This window comes from Hetaerina americana, unplaced genomic scaffold, assembly GCF_022747635.1.
Source record: "Hetaerina americana unplaced genomic scaffold, ioHetAmer1.1.p SCAF_3, whole genome shotgun sequence".
Lineage (NCBI taxonomy): Eukaryota > Metazoa > Arthropoda > Insecta > Odonata > Calopterygidae > Hetaerina > Hetaerina americana.
In genome coordinates this window covers 3,871,420-3,888,602 of record NW_027286874.1, presented here as the reverse complement: position 1 = coordinate 3,888,602, position 17,183 = coordinate 3,871,420, and the positions used below count along the sequence as shown (strand labels likewise).

Sequence of the window (17,183 nt, the reverse complement as noted above, 5' to 3'; positions counted from 1 at the left end):
CTTGCTAAAGCACTCGACTGGTCATTGAGGAATAAGGGTTCATATCCCAGTCAAGGCAAATGATTTTTAACATTGGAAAAAGTTGCATTCAAATGCACATCAGTGGATGACTCTGTTAAAATTTACTCTCATTACATCTTTCGCGTTTTCTTTGAGTTTAATAAGGCTCTTTATCTATATACAGCCCCTCTCCTGCATGCATACAAATGAAAATATTTATGCATACTAAAGCCATGTACTCAAACCAATGCTCTTCCCTCACACAAACTCAACAAACTTTCACCATTACCATTAGTTCTGTGGTCACTGAACATCCCAACCATCTTTTCCCTGCAAACTAATCCAACCTTCCATGTCTCTCAATATCATCATTCTTTGATCAAGTCCACACTCATTCAAATCTGTCAATTTTCCCCAGAACCTATCCTGCATATATTCAATCTCACCATTCACTGATGCACAACAGGCTACACTCATAAATTTTTAATACCAACTTTCATGTAAATCCAGAGCAATTTACGAGATGCTGTTTTCATATTATCTTAAATACCCTTTCATCCAAAATTAAGCCTACAATCTCACTCTTTGAGTGCACTGGCATAAATTCCAGAATGATGCCGATTTCAAGTCATGTCCATTAATTCCAATGAATTTACGACCCCTGTGCTATATAAAACACAAGAGCATTCATTTGGCCAACAATCACTTCATCTGACAATTCTAGTTCCTTCCCATGAGCACCTCTCACATTCCGGAAACCAATAGCCTATGAAGCATTGCTATATTCATCCTTTAACGGACTACTCTCTAATGATCTTTGACTCCCACCACGATTTTGATCTTTGGAAATGCTCTTTGCCATGTGCAGCATTCCCCGCTAACAGTTACAGAGCACTCTAAAGGCAGTTTGGCACATGTTCACCCAGCACATCATTAGAGAAACCAAAGTATAGTAATACTGCAGGCCTACTTTAACTATTCCAAACAAACTACTCAGAATCTTTCTTGAAGGGACTAACTTAATGGCCTGCATAATTTTGCCTGTAATCCCCACCACTTCAAGATGCATGAGGCGCCAGTCAAGGATGCTCAGAATATAAATCTATAAATCATTATTAATTATGCCATTACATTAATATTGAAATTACAAGCTTTTCCAAAAAACTGTACATTCACTCCCACTACTATGAGAACCTGTTTTTCTAACTTGGTGACCCCTGAATGCCACAAATGCATAGGGAAAAAGAATGTGATGTTCTTTCTTGTATTCTGAAGGGAATCCAATGCAATCTGTTTTGTATACCTCCTCAATTCAATGAATCAAATATGGCTAGCATTTTCAAATCATTGTGAAACTAATGCAACAATAAAATTAAAATAATATATTGTAAACTTTCGCTTCACAATATCTCCCAGTTATCCATATTAATTTTCCATATTTGCTCATTGCTGACAATTTCAAGAAATTGCATCTTGAAATTACTGTTAGCATTTAATTTTTTATCTTGATGGGAGGATGGGAGGACATGACTGACTAATTACTAAAGGGGAGACTTCCATGAAGCCAGGTACCAGGGAAGCGGAGAGAAGTAGGGGCACAAGGGAAGGACTCACCGATCCTCGAACAGGAACTTGTCCTCAAATCCATCCACACAGACACCCTTGGTTCCAATGGAGGTGCTGTTAATCACCATTAGTGAGGGCTCCCCGGACTGGAACCACTGCCCAGCCCAGCTCTCAGGCAGCCGACACCCACTTCCTGCAAGTCGGGAAGAAATCACCATGATGAGACCATCCACAGCCAATCACTTCTCCTCACGTGTGGAATAGGCATAATACAAAGGCATAACCATGATAGGCTAACTTCAGATTGAGGAACTAAGATTTTTATTCTTCCCAAAAACTTCTTCTGGCCTATGGCCCTGAGATCCCAAAAACCAACTCTCAATTTACATTCAAGCTTTCCCAGGGGCTGAATCCCTAGTTCATACAACTCTTGGGGCAGGAATCAAAAATGCAAACTTTGGTTTAGTATTAGAATTGAAATGCTAGAATAGAACTAGGTAGAAGATAACATGCAATGAAAATTGTTGAGTACACAAGCACATATCCAAAAATTAAAGCATCCCTTTTTTTAATTACTTGAATTTGCATGATTGACATCTAAACAACCAAACCACATTAAGGTCTATTATTTTCCAAAATCAATTAATATTTTTACTTCTACTAATTCTATTTCCAAATCCCTTATTAAGGATGGACTGACAATGCCCAGCTCTCATCACACATTTTCCATTGCCATTTAACACAAAGTGGGACTACCATATCAAATGTTAACAGAGAAAGATCATTTTCTAGTTTTTTTTCAAATTCAGAGGTATTACCACCTGATTCCAAAAAATGCAGAGGATCACCATTCATATTCTTGTACTTCATTAATGGTAAATTATTCTAGGCATCTATCCACTGCTTTTTTAAAATCATTTGAATAGTAATAATTCTTACAATTTTAAATCAAATAATTAAAATTTTAGCAATCGTTTTTACCCAAAAAATTAGTTGTTGTAGTCTTAAAAGAATATGTGAGCTAAAAACAATGAAAACTTTCAACTTCTTTTGCCATTTTATTTTTACACAATCATTACCACTGAAATATCATATTTAAAGAATGTAAAATGGAAACAAAAACTAAAATTGTAACTCAAATAATGTATGATAAAAAACTGCGATCAAGGAAGCTAAAAAAATCTCAGGCTCATATCTTCTGTTCAGCCATTAGTGATATAAAACAATATAAACATGACTGACACATGAAATAATTGATTAAAAATTTTTACTGGGAGGAAAAACCAGAGAGAGGCCCATGCTAACATTGAAAAACACACAGAAAAGTACCTTTAAAAAAAAGAAGGATGTGTTAAAAATCCTTAAACAGATGCTTGAATATTGTGTCTGTAAGAAATAAAATTTATAGATTTAGGTGTAATGTGGTGGAAGTGTTCCATAATAACAGAGACAAAGACTATTGCAATAGTTTAATAGTCTTTGTCTCTGTTATTATGTAACAAATGACACTTGATCCCAAACAACAGCTAGTGAGAATCTGATATAGAGGATAAAACCTGGAACCATCCTTGAAACAATCACATAACAAACCTTGTACCTGAAAGGAAGCAGCATTCAAATTCTATTTATGTACGAGGGTCATCCGGAAAGTAGTACCCGTTCGTGAAATAAAGACACAAAAGTAAATATTAACAAACATAAAAAATTTTATTTGAAAGAGGATACTTTAAACTACTTCTCAACATAATCTCCAAGCAAATTAGGGCATTTGTCATAACGTGTGACAAGTTTCCTTATTCCTGCTGCATAGTCCTTCGCCGCCAGCTCATTGAGATACGCGAGGGACCCATCTTGCACAAATTTTTGCATAATGCAGATGGTGTTTAACAATTTCATGAACAATTGTTCGAGAAACATTGGGAAAATGCTCACAGATGTCATCAATTGTGACGCGCCGATCGTTCCTCACGAATTCGTCAACTGAGCTCACCAGTTGGTCTGTAATGACAGACGGTCTCCCCGAACGCTCATCGTCGTGTGTGTTCCCCCTCCCCATGTTGAAGTTGCGACACCACCGCCGAACAGACGACTCGTCCATTACATTGTCTCCATACACCTCCTTTAATTGGCGATGAATATCACATGGGCGAACGTTTCTTGCATTGAGGAATTTAATCACTGCCCTCACTTCACAACTGGCGGCGTTCTCAATTTTTTTAAACATTGTAAACAATCACAGAAACAACACAGGCAATGCTAGCGTCACGCAACTTGGCTCAGAGAAGGCAGACAAGCCACTGAAGCTATCTGACCTCGTCCAGCGGCTACTCGCGTCGTCAGCACTTCATGCGGCACGAACGGGTACTACTTTCCGGATGACCCTCGTATTTTATGGAGGAGCTAACGATGATTCTCAACAAAGAAAGTATGAGCTGAACTTACTTACAAAATTCATAAATGAAGTTTTTATGCTAATATTAAAGCTCTTAAGGTAATTATGGGGTGATGCTATCAATTTATTAATACCAATGGTATAATGAAAAAGTGATTGGTCAATAGTATCAAGCATGTTGGTTCAGTGTCACAAATAACCTTCAGCTATCATGCTACTTATATATTTAGCCTTGTACAATATCTAGCAAAGAAGTATTTTGGTTATTTTACTCTAGGAATAATGCCACTCACTCTAATAACGTTGCTCTGTGAAATCTTAAGAAAACCTAATTAGTTCTGATACCAATTTGAATGCTGAGGAAGTGTGCAGGCAAGGCTTGGTTGCCATAGCAAACATGATTGTTTCCTTGGTCACTTGAGAAATCTTGATGCTATTTTTCCCTGGAATTTTTTCTACTAAAGAAAGTTTATTTCATTATCTATTGTCTGGGAATTACAAGTTTCACCATGACCTACGTGTATTTAATGCAAGGACAATTCTTCCAATGTTAGGTATTTCAAGGATTAATGTTCCTAAATTAAAAGTCGTGAACTAAAATTTTACCATTAGCCATCACAATGACCTCCAATACCCAATCCTATTCAAAGCATTTTTTTCTACCCAAAAAAATACCCACTTTTTCTGGAAATGAAATTTTGTCATATCAACTGTATTCTCATAGCATGGAACTTTATTGTTTGACAAAGGCGATTATATTTATTGAAAAAAACTACTGGTCATCATTTTTTTCCTTCAGCAAGCATTAATATCTCATTCATATATCCTAGCATGTGATAAATAATTGATGAATGAATAATGGAAAATGTAACTGTGATGCATATATAGCTCTTGCAATTTATAAGGAGAATTTTTCAATAATATGATATACAAAGGAAACAAAATTTTACAGAGAGAGGGGCGAGAGGCAGTGGTCATGTCCAACATACCCCGAGACGAAGACGAAGAGGCGGATGCCGCATCAGCAGGGAGCCAGGGTCCTAGCAAGAGTGGCAGAAGGAAGCACCACCAATAGCTGCAGCAGCACCTTAGCAACAGCAGCAGGCCCACAGTCGGCAGATGACCCGGGCCCACACGGCTCCTCTCGTCCCGAGTCATGTTGTGGACCTTCTCTTTCTCTCTCTCCCTTTTATCGGTCTCCTTCTTAACTCTCTCTCTCCCTCTCCTTCACGCACTCACACTCTCAACCTCCCTATCTGGAACGGGGGGTTAGGGTAGCAGGGAGAGTGTTGGGAGGGGGAAGGACGTGGAGCCCAAGCACCTGGAAGAGAAAATGAGCAAAAATGTCAGAGCACACAATAAAACCCAGTAATTAGGGGCAATGACAAACATATTCATCTCAGGTGTCAGAGTATGTATCCAATGAGGATTACTGTGTATTCACTCTATGAGGAGCGCCCCACTCACCTCTGCACTACAATGAGTTGTGGGGTCAACAAGCAAGAGTTGATACTTTTAATTTGAGGGAATGTCAGTGAGAGGCATCGAATGTTATTTTGATCCATAATTTCTTGAAGGACAATTTATAATCTTTTAAGCACAAAGAAATATGCTAGTACTATCACTGTACCTTCAGTAAAAACTTCACCAGCTATGATATATACCCAACTTGAAAGTCGAATAACCATTCTGCATTAACATTTTTTTTTAATCGCACATACCTATTAGGTTTCTGGAGTGACTTAAGCAAAAATAAACAGTAAAAAATGAGCTTCTGTCCAGCCTCTAGACAGTGAAAAATCACTAAACTTACCATTTTTCCATGCAGGTTTAAACTCCTATAATGAGTTATCACTGCATAATCAAAACAGGGAGGCAAAGTTTACTCAACCATAAAATTTGCACCTTCATGGTTCATTATGATTCCCTGAACAGGTAATTTTGAGAGAGACCAATTTCTGCTTTCAAAGAGTAAGGAGGGTTTAGTTCTAGATAGCCGACCATCATGAATAGTTGGAGAACTGTTAATTACCATGAAAGGTGATTTTAATTTTGATGAACGAGTAGAGTAAAATGGAGGTGGAAGGGATGTTCATCTGATGGAGATGGAAGTAAGAAGTTACAAAGATCTGCTATTTCAGTTATATAAAAATAACACCCATGTGGAATATCACTGAAGAATCTCCATATTAACATTACTCATTGCTCAAATTTCCTTCCCTTTTATGGAATTATGGCATACAAGAAATTTGAGAACAGAAATCAACACTATTAACAAGAAAATTAAATCCTTCCCATGAATACAACTTCCTAGTTCAAAAGAAAATTCTTTTGGAAACTTACAAGGCAAGACTTGGAAACTTACAAGGATGAGAAAATGAATGTAGTTCATTTCAAGCAGTTGGCAAATATTGTTTTTGGACCCATTGTATTAAAGTGAATGACATCTCTTAATCTCATCCCATCACTTTCAATTCATTGAAATGACGGGCAAAAAAAGACATAATGAGGAATGAAATAGAAAAAGGACCATCTCAGTGGTGGGCACCTTATTATGCATGGAATTGAAATTCAAAATAAGAAAAAACAGCTATGCATAAGTCTGAATTTAATTATGCAAAAGAGTGGCAATGGAATGGCGAAGACTGTTAAGGGGGGAGAGCCTTGAGTAAGTATGGTAGGGGGAAAAAATCATACATAGTGGGCAGAATGAAAGGAGGCAGAAAGTATGTGGTGTTAAAGAATGCTTTGTGGGAATTTATGGCTCTTAGTGTGGCCCACAACATGGCCTAAATATGGTAGCTGCAGTTAGTAATGGCATCTATCAGAAAACTATCGTCACCATTTTAATAATGATAATAATTATATTAACTGGAGAATTTTCAGATCAAAATGCAATTTGGATTACAAATGATAAAGTGATACCCAGCAAAAAATTGCATGAATTGCTACCAATGATCCCAATTCCAACTAATTTAAAACTCGTCCTAAATTTGCAGTGTTAATGGCACATTTTATAGTTCTATTCAACATTGCACTGCCATAATTTAGAGTACTTCTATTGACAGATATCATCCATTTTTTATCAGATCACATACACTATTCTTTACTGGTGAAGACTTCTATATGATGTTCTAAATTCATCAAAATTATTCATAAATATCTAAACCATGTTTTAAGAAACTATTTTGGAATGATATTGGAACATGGCAGTTCCAATATCATTCCAAATTGCATAGACATCAAGCCTAAAATAAAATGCTGGTTAGTTCAATTAAAGCACTTAATTACTGCAGAAAAATTGGAGCTGATACTGGTACAAACAAACAGTTAGACACCCCAAAACCAATATTGAAAATGTAGCGCTATGGCATATCTCTATGGATTGTTATGGACTACTATGGATATGGGAATGGCTATTGATACTGGTATGCATTTTATCGGTCAATTCATTTAAAATTATGCCATTTCATGTCAGTAGTTGGGTAGAAAAATCCCTTGAGACTAAAGCAGGAGGGAAATATGTACTTTTAAAACCCTTTTCTTCTAAACAACTACACTCAATCTAAATACTAAAGCTTATTCTTTTTCATAAAGTCTTTAAAATACCTATTTTTTCCTCCTCCATTCATAGTACCATAGAATTTTCCTTACCAAAACTTTCTCCAACTTCAAGTCAACTTTCAATTTTTCCAGCCCACATTCTATGCCCCCTCCTCATTTCACCTATCAGCTTACTTATATACTCTACCATTCCAGGCTTCACTCAGTGGAAGTATTTGATATCCATATTAAAAGATTTTGTACTTTTCCACAGACTTTACATTAAGACACAACATTACCTGATGATGCTGCAAGTCATCGAAACACATTGTATCTTAACAAAACGTCTATAGAGACGATTTTTCATATGGAAATTAGTTTGCTTCCTTTCACAACCAAAGCTTACACTTCAGGCCTCTTCATTCAATTAACCGATTTCATTGCCCTCCTTAAAACCCCCCAGTACTTTTTATTGTGAAATTTTTGCATAATCTACATTTCAGGTTTTTCTGAGTTTTATTGTTAAGATAGAAATATTTTAAAATTAGTTATATTTTAACTAATAGTTTTGTGGAGAGAGTTGTTAACTTAGCAGTTAAGGATCTACAAGTTTACCACCAACCTATGTAATAAACCATAAAGTAGATTTGATAGGGGCATGCAGAGCCTCCTTTAATGCTTAAGCCCCATAAGTCATGTAAAATTAATACATCAGGGTAGATGGGGCCAGTACCATATTCCCTGAGCTGCCATTTGGTTTCCTATGAATATATGGCACCAACAAAATCACACATCTTGGGTGAATCTGAGACCATCCGGGGGAAACACTCTGAGGCAAACCTCCAGTCAGTAGGTCAGAACTACTACGCCCCTTATCAGTTTACATCCACTCTAAAATTTGGCAAGTTCACTATCAATTGTTTTCCATCAACAGCATTGAATGAAGGCTCTAATCCTCACCAAACAATATCACCTGGATCCATACACAGTTTAGCAACACACATTAATCAAGCCATTGCCAAGCTTCTTTCATATCAAATAATCTATATGTTAAAAATGCTCTGATTTTGGCCGAATGAGAATATTATTTTTGAAGGGATTTCAATGGTCAATGATAAATTATATTATTAGCCATTGAAATCTCTACAAAAATATGATATAATATGAGGCATATTCATAAATTAAAGGCCGTTTGCTTATATTTAATTATTGGTGCTTCAGAACACAGTTTTACTCCTGCAGCACCATCTACCGATTCATTGAGAAGCTATAGCTCGTAAATCTATCATTGATAAACAGCAAACTATTTGCAAGTTCCTTCAAAATGTGATTGCCTATCTTTGAGTTTTCAATGCCCTGAGAATGGAGTCAGAGTTTTCCATCCATACACCAGCAAGTGAATATGAGAGCTGGTGTGAGATAGGCAAGGACATTGGAAAAGTTTATTTCATTTAGGTCATTTCATACTAGAATAAATTATGTAACAACTGTAAGAATTTATGTGAATTCTTTTGCAGGTAGTGTGAATTGTAAACTCTTCCAAAAAGTAAATTTAGTTGGAGCTATACTATATATTTTTAAAACTTCTGAAAAGTTCCTGAAAATTGAAGGTTTAGAATAGCAGTGATAAGGGGGCACAGTGCCTGTCCTTCATTAAACAAATTGATCTTTCCACACAAATAATTAATTGCTGATGTCCAGAGGCCACTATAATATATCCATGTGGTACCTCACATGGGTTTTGTTGATATAAATAAACAGCATATTTAGATTCAGGGAAAACACCTATCTCATTCAAAAGATTTAAAATTAAAATTCTGGAATCAGAAAACTGGATAAATTATGCTCCCTTTCTAATGAGAGAGAGACTTTTGGATTCAAATGGAAAACTGGAATAAAATTATAATTTCTGATGGGCGTTCCTATCTCAGGTTCTTGCAACATCAGAAAATCGCAAACACATATTCAGAGATGAAAAAAGTCTGTTCATGCTAATACTGAAAATGCACTTTTAAAATGCCACAATCTTGGTCACATATTATTTTAATGCCTAATTGGGCTTTATATGGCAATTATTACTTGCAAATTCGCAAATATTTCAACTAATAATGAAGCTTGGAGGAAAACCAAACTAAATACCTTGATTATGAATAATCTGCTAGTGTTCCAACTTTTTAAATTAAGAATTTCCCTCCTTCTTATGATATCTACAGATCTTAACTCAAAGAGTGTTTGCTTTGCTGATCATTCAATGTGTTAACATATGACATGCCAACCTTATGGTTTAATTTCTCAGATGTAAATGCTAATGTGAAGAGGTCTCAGATGAGGACTCCCATTTCCATTTATGCCCATACTCACAGTTGTAAAGGAATGCGGGGATAAATGAATATGTATGTTTTATATGGCTTTTGATTCCTTCACTTTTCTTTTTTTTATATCATTATCCCCATGAATAATTTTCCTCGCTAACATTATTTCATTGGTGATGCTCTTCTTCTTACAAAGTATTTTGATCCTTAAATATTTAAATATACCACATCAGCCATTTTAATCACACAAAGAAACTTACAGGAAGTAACATTGAAGATGAAGTCAATTAACAGTTATCACACCAGCACTGGACCACATACTGAGGCCGATTCCAAATCATTAAGTGCCAATAAATATTGTTCAATAGAACAGTTCACCTTAGCTATTGCACCCAAGAAGACAAACTAGAATGAACAAACCCAGGGGACGAAGAAGGGATAAATTTGATAGTTGATTCACCGAAAGGGTTATCATTTGTGGAGTACCATTTCTAAAAAACTATTTGAACAAACTTCATAAATGACTACAGAGCAAAACTTAGAATTGGGAATTGCCATATCTACAGTAATTAGGATCAGGGAATTCTATGTGAGTTTACATTTATTTAATTTTGGAGTAGTATTTTTTTCCCTCCTATGCTTACTGATGTGTTTCCTTTTTTGTGAAGGACGAATGAAAATATGCTCTTTTTTTGCAGTGGCTTGTGAAAAAACTAATAATTTGAAGCCTCAGATATAATGACCACCTATGAGGAATGAAGAATCCTAAAAATTTGGGAAGGAGTAATCGTAGTTAAATGAAACTTTACAATGCACAATTAATAATAACCATTTCAATTGTCTGAGTTTGTTACACCACTAAATAATTTTAACATCAGTATGCCTTCACCATTTAGTGCAAAATCTAGTAATGTATACCCAAATTTGGGGCTATCTTTGTAGGAATTGGGAATATCTTTATTTTCATCTAAAATAAGCGAAGTATCTGACTCATCTCTTCTTCAACTTCATCGTTAATTTCGGCACCAAAGCCGAGTCCTTTGATACCACTCAGACTGGCCACTTATTACAGGTATTGGTGATTGAGAATGTGGCAACTGAGTGACCTTGGCTGCTATTAAATAGGAAAATCCCTGAGAGGTTTATTTACTTATGTCTCTAATGGGCTAATTGCGGAGAAGGTGTTCTTTGACCTTCAATATAGAGAGGTGCCCGGTAGAGACGGAATCCACTGTTAAAAGTCCCCATAAATACAGATCACGATATTATTTGCAAGCAAGGGGATTTGTGAGTGCGTGGTCATACAGAGACATCTAAGCATGATAAAAGTTATGCAGTTTAAATAATATATAAGCGCTGACAAATTGCAGGACGTCCCAAAGTAATGCTTCCGGTTCTTTTCATTATTTACTTAGAAAAACACCTGTGAGGTGAGACAGTTTGGGAGAAGTATGAGGCCACCATAAATAAATACACCAGCATCAAATGAGAATGCAATCTGCACGACAACCAAAAACCAAAATGAATATGAAAACACAAATGCGGAGCACAACGAGCGAGTGTTGGAATGACGGAATAGAGGCAGTCGTTGCGCGGGAGGACTACGGCCTCAGGATAATTTAGCAGATGCTATTTTTTTTATTAACTCGATAACCTCGATACGAATATCGACAGTGATCATAATTGGATGAAAATGTCAATGTGCATCCAGGACAACGAAACGAGTAATAAATGAATGTGGTGAGAGGGAAGCGGACTCGCGGCTGACCTTTCAATCGATGTTACATATAATTGTAAAGAAGGACAAAATGATAATGGATGGATGAAATTACTGCGGCAAACGACCCGAAGATTGGATTCGATAGGTGAGGGAATAGGACTCGCCTCGCACCAATCCATAAAAAGGATGCAAAATTCACACATTCGTGATAACGTTGGGGTTAATTTCCTTTACCCCCACGCACAAGCTGCTGCTTGACATAAAGGTCTGGCACCCGCAAAATCATTCAACTTCTTTTTTACCTGGGTGCGTACGAAGGCATCGCCCTGACTTGAACCCGGAACCCTCCGTTGCGGAGGCGAATGCTCTCTCTCCACAAGGCAACCACGCCTCCGAAGGATCAATAATAACGTTAAAAATACGCAGTCGTCCTTCGAAACTCCGGTAATTCATGTTCAATGCAAGGAAAACGTCGAAATTCAAATCGGTCAAACAATAAGTTCGAAGTAACCAAAACTGAAATGACAAAGGAAAGAAATGCTGAACTAAAACTACAATTTGAAAAGGCGTGAAAATAAGTATATACTGCTGTAATTCCAAGAAAAGCAATTTAGAGAGTCACAATGTGACAAAATCTGGCGCTGTCAGTGGAAGAAGAAATTACAAGAACGACAATACAGGGAAATGTGAAATGGAGCTATAAAACATTTGCACGAAAATATAGACTTACATGCAAGTATGTACTGGCAATGTCAATCGATAAAACGGAACGTTATGGCACCGAAAGACTTTCGTAATTGGATTTTCAAGGTGCCCCCGATGGCGGAGGTCACATCCGCACCTTAAGCTAATGCTTTGAAGAGATCGCGTGAGAATGCAACGCTCACAAGCCTGAGGTGAGATTCGAAAGCGATTGCCCATCTATTGGGATGGATGCGTTTCCGATCGATCTCACCACAAATGACAACAGGGCGTAAAAGTTGACCCACCACCTGACCAAAAAACTTTCAGTTTATTGGCTCGATCGATTCATCGAGGTCAAACTGCACCCTACGTAAGCTCCTCAGAAGGAAAAAAATGTCACCGGACAACAAAAACATTTACAATCGAACTGAAGAGCGTGTTCAACATTAATTTTTAATTACTCCTAAGTCGGATCCGACATCACGTCAATTATTTTTTTTAATATAATTTTTTTAATCCAGAAAATAAACACCAAATAATGGACTTTATTTCGACATTTCAGTTTACACATCGCCATTATTTGACTTTGACTCATTCATAATTTCAACATGAACGGGTTGATGTCTCCCAACACACTCAAAATGAAATAACGCTTACGTGTTGTTTTCATGGTTACCAGAACTTTCTGGGAAGCGGTAGAGGACCCGACCCCAACTCTGAATAACTGAATTCGATTTCGTATTCGTGTGAACCCGGCGTATAATGGGCGGCGTGGGAGCCTAATGGGTTCGGCTATAACCCGTAGGATTCCAATTTCGAGTCGGTGTAATGTCTCCGGACACCATCGGCTAAACCCAAGCCGTGTGATTTCCTAGGTAGCAGACGATTCCGGGAAACAGCAGTACGGGGAAAGAAAGTCTTCGTCATCGAAAGAATCTCGTCATCCGGAATATGTTCACTTCACGCGACTTCGCTCTTAATACGCACGGGCCGAGCTTTATTCTCACAGATCCAACCAACAACCATCGAGTTGACGACCATGGTACCGTTGCTGAAATTAATCACAAAGTTTTTATTTCTAATTGTGATTTTAAGACATGGAGTTCGAATTCTACCCTGAGATTTCGTGAAAATGTACTTCGTCTGTTATCCCAGTCGAAGGAATTTCACAAGAGTTGATACTTCATATATAAAATGCATAGCGCTGAATTCAATAAAAATTATTATGAATTTGATCGGCGTAAAACCATCAAATATTCCTTACAATAGGATAGTGCTTAATGAAACAGTCTATTAATACTTTTCTTGTCGGACAAGGATACCAACCAATCACAGGCGTTTTATGACATTCGCCGTTCATATTACGACACAAAGAGTTGGTCTTCGAAGATGAAAGCGGAAGTGTTCCTCAGAGGCGTGAATCCACAAACGACGAGAGAAGGTGTTAATTACGTGAAGTGCGAGACTAAGCGGGATCCGATGACCATGTATCATTCCATTTAGAACAAATGCGGGAGAAGTACTTCGTTCACAGAGAAATTAGTGAGCTTAAATGATGACATACACTGGCGGTGGTTATTATTTTATCCCTCCTACCAATTTTTATCAATTTTCTATTTATTCCTGTAACGGATTAAAAATTAAAGATTAAACCTGGCTAAGATTCTTTTGGGACAGCGCTTAGTGGTTCTATTAATCTACGTCCATCCATAAAACTCAGTTAAACATCGTAAAAAGTTCAAAGGTAATTTTACTTTCAGACGACTATTTATATTCTCGAATCTTTCACTTAGATAAAAAAACACTTTTATAATTAAAAAATCATTTCCCCAAGGAAATAAGTGAAAACAGAAGAAAAGCCTCAGGTCGCATGGTCATTACTGGAGACGAGGGCTCATTTATAAGACAGGATTTCCGAAAATAGCGAATGGGAAGGGGGGGGGCGGGGAATGTGCGACGCGGGGTTGGGGACCGCCTCCCACAAATCGCTCCCCTCTCTCTCTCCGCACTCGCTCTCCACAGCGCGTCCACCCCCTGCCGGATAGCACTCACACCACACGACCTGGTCCGTTCATTCGCATCGTATTCACTTTCCTTATTTTTTGTAGATGTTATACTATGCCATTGTTCATCACTCCCTTGTTTCCTAATTGTCGCTGCAAGCATTTATTTGTTAGTAACAATAAAAATCTATCACGTGCTGTTCAGGATTGGTGTAAGAAAATTATCTCACGCGTTTATCATCGAATCTATGAATATTTCGTCCTCATACCCTCATCAATGCTTTTACCTTCCCATTTTCCACGTGTGCTATTATTTTTACTAGCAATGCATTCGCACGATACTAGTGGGAGAGTTTTAGAGTAGTTACGTAGGAAAATAAATGAACATGTCAGAAATGTACACGGACTTCTCCGATATTAATTTCATCCAAAGGTTACAGCGGCTTTTTTGCACGAGACTCAATTTATCCGTCCAGAGGGGGAGGATAGGAATTAATGACACCAGAGTTTTACTGAAATCACTAAGATGGGCACGATTAGGATCGACGAGCATTTCTGACATCAACCATGAATAACCATGGAAGAAGTCGCGTGACCAGAAAGGGGGAAAAATGGAGGTCATCTACTGTAATGGTTGGCACCGGTGTAAGACACTCGTGAAGGTTATCTCCTCGTGAAGCACGTGCTCTGAATGTAACCGTTTAGCGAGGTCGCTCCCCTTTGCGTTGACCCAGCGATGAGAGGTGACCCGTTGACATTATCGCCCTAACCCTCGGTTCATTTGACGCGGAGTAACCAACGGGAAGCAAGCAAGATTTTCCAAATCACTTCTCCTTTTTGGTCACGGCAGCAGGGACACCCTCTCCCACACTTTGTGCATCTCATTTCACCAGCAGCAGCGCGCAGGGGTCTCTGCCATTTTGTACGCGACCCTTGACGTGCCTTCCCCACGAACCAACTAAACATGACGAGAGGGTGCAGGAAACTGATGTGTGGAACGGGAGAGGCCTCCCGAGGGATGGTTGGGGAGGACCTTCGCTCACGTCGCTAGCTATCACATTTTGCCAACCAGAAAAATCTTTAACAGATGTTGGCCCAACAAGTTTTATGAATTTTTCGAGAGAAAACGCCCCCGACTGCTTTCGGGTGTTAATACTATGGGTGGTGGGTGAAAAATATCAACTGGCGAACGAGGAGGATTCAGCCTAATCGAAGGTTTTAAACTTTCTAAATGTAATCTGTGGCTGAAACATTAAATTTGCGAAATAAATAATCCAAAGAATTATTAATAAAACGAATTTAGTGACGCGCATGAATCTGGAGTCTCTCTCTCGCTCACGACTCGGTCCATATTCTTCGAGCATCTTACAATTTGAAATAAATCAATCGTGATCCTGCGCTTCCTACATATGCACACGATCTAATAAGTCGACACTTGGTAAGAAAAGTCAGGACATCGAGAGAGTATACAATCTTCAGAGGCCTAATTAAAGGGAATTAATTCTTGGTGGCCAGAAGTTTCTCGACGGATTTTTAATATCAAAAAATCTTTGAAAAGATTACTTTGTTTGACACCATTCTGCCAGCAGCAGTCGAGACGACATCTGCTCATTCGGGATCTCTTTATTGCTTCACGAATTTCTCTGACTCATTTTTGACGCAAACAAGTTGGGTGGACATAAGCGGGAGGTGGTTTTTCCATCTCTGGCACAAACTCGCGTAAACATACACACACGCATGTTACATTATGAGACTTCAGGAAAGATCCATAGGGTTGGGAAAAAGGAAAAGATATGATGATGATCCAATACGAATAACTTTCGACTCGACTGATAACCCTAAGATGAGAAATTCCTGCTTTTGAACCGCTTGAGTTACCTCGATGCATCCTAGGCCATCGTTGTCGGCACCCGACAGCCCATGAACTGCAGCCACTCGCCGCTGTTGGGCGTGACTCGAGGAGGATTGCCAAGACGACGTTGTCCATGTCAACACGTCCGGTCCACGTCGATTTGCTGACAGCACGGCGAACTGCACGATTAGTTACAGGAGACCTCGAGTTCTTAATGATATTTATTTTCATTTTCCTTCCCTCTTTTAAATTAATTGCTACAACGATCACTATGTTCATCCATTGAAGGAAATATTCGATAAACATGGGGTTAATTTAATGAATAGGATAGGAAAGAAACTCGCAACAGTTTATCATACAATTAAGGATTAGGATAATGAGAGAAATGGAATGAAATGTTCGAATTTTCAAGTGTCACGTCCCCAAATATTTGTGTGTGCTTTGCTGCTTCCCCCTCTTTACACCTTCCCCCTTCTTCACCCCTTCCATCTTCATAAGAGCAGAGGCTGTCTGGTAGCGAAGTAGTAATAATATTAAAACATAAAACAACGGAAGCGAGTAATCCCTATCCATCACCAACTATCCAATTCCCAACCAGTCACCACTTATCCTGCTCAAGCCTTCCACACCGTCAAAGAAACAACCTGCGTGGGCTGCTCAGGTCCACTCCTACGTTCATCTTCTTCATCGCTCAAAGGGATTAACAGGGATTACTCTTGAGAGCAGACAAATTTTCTAAAAGCCTAATATGTTTCCATGCATGATTTCACTCTAGTTTTTTTTCCATTCCGTTTTGGGAGAAGAGGGGGGGCAACTTGAGTTGGCGATCCAAATACGTGTCCTATGGCGTCGAACAATGGGCTTACAAAGTGTGGTAATGTAATTGCTCTATACTTTATTTTTTTCGTAATGCAAATTCCGCACATTTCGCATAATCCAACTAGATACCTTAATCATAATTAATTGTTTCAGGAGTGACTTTGTGGAATTGATCTATAAACAATGATATCAAAATAAAACTCTGTAAATCCAGATACAAAATACAAACGCAATACAAACAATACAAAAACAATCGCCTGATGATGCAGCACTGCACTGAAACCAGGGTCGC

At 38.2% G+C, this 17,183-nt stretch overlaps 1 protein-coding gene across 1 annotated transcript in view; it reads right to left on the bottom strand.

Annotated features, from left to right (window-relative positions):
- LOC139691047 (uncharacterized) overlaps positions 1-17,183 on the bottom strand; it is a 146,953-nt gene that overhangs the window by 22,494 nt on the left and 107,276 nt on the right. Inside the window, exons 3-4 of the mRNA XM_071588772.1 lie at positions 4,948-5,279; positions 1,615-1,759 (exon numbers count right to left, since the gene is read on the bottom strand). Coding sequence (XP_071444873.1) covers positions 1,615-1,759; positions 4,948-5,116 — 314 coding nt within the window. The 5' untranslated portion in view covers positions 5,117-5,279. The remainder of the gene's footprint in view (positions 1-1,614; positions 1,760-4,947; positions 5,280-17,183) is intronic.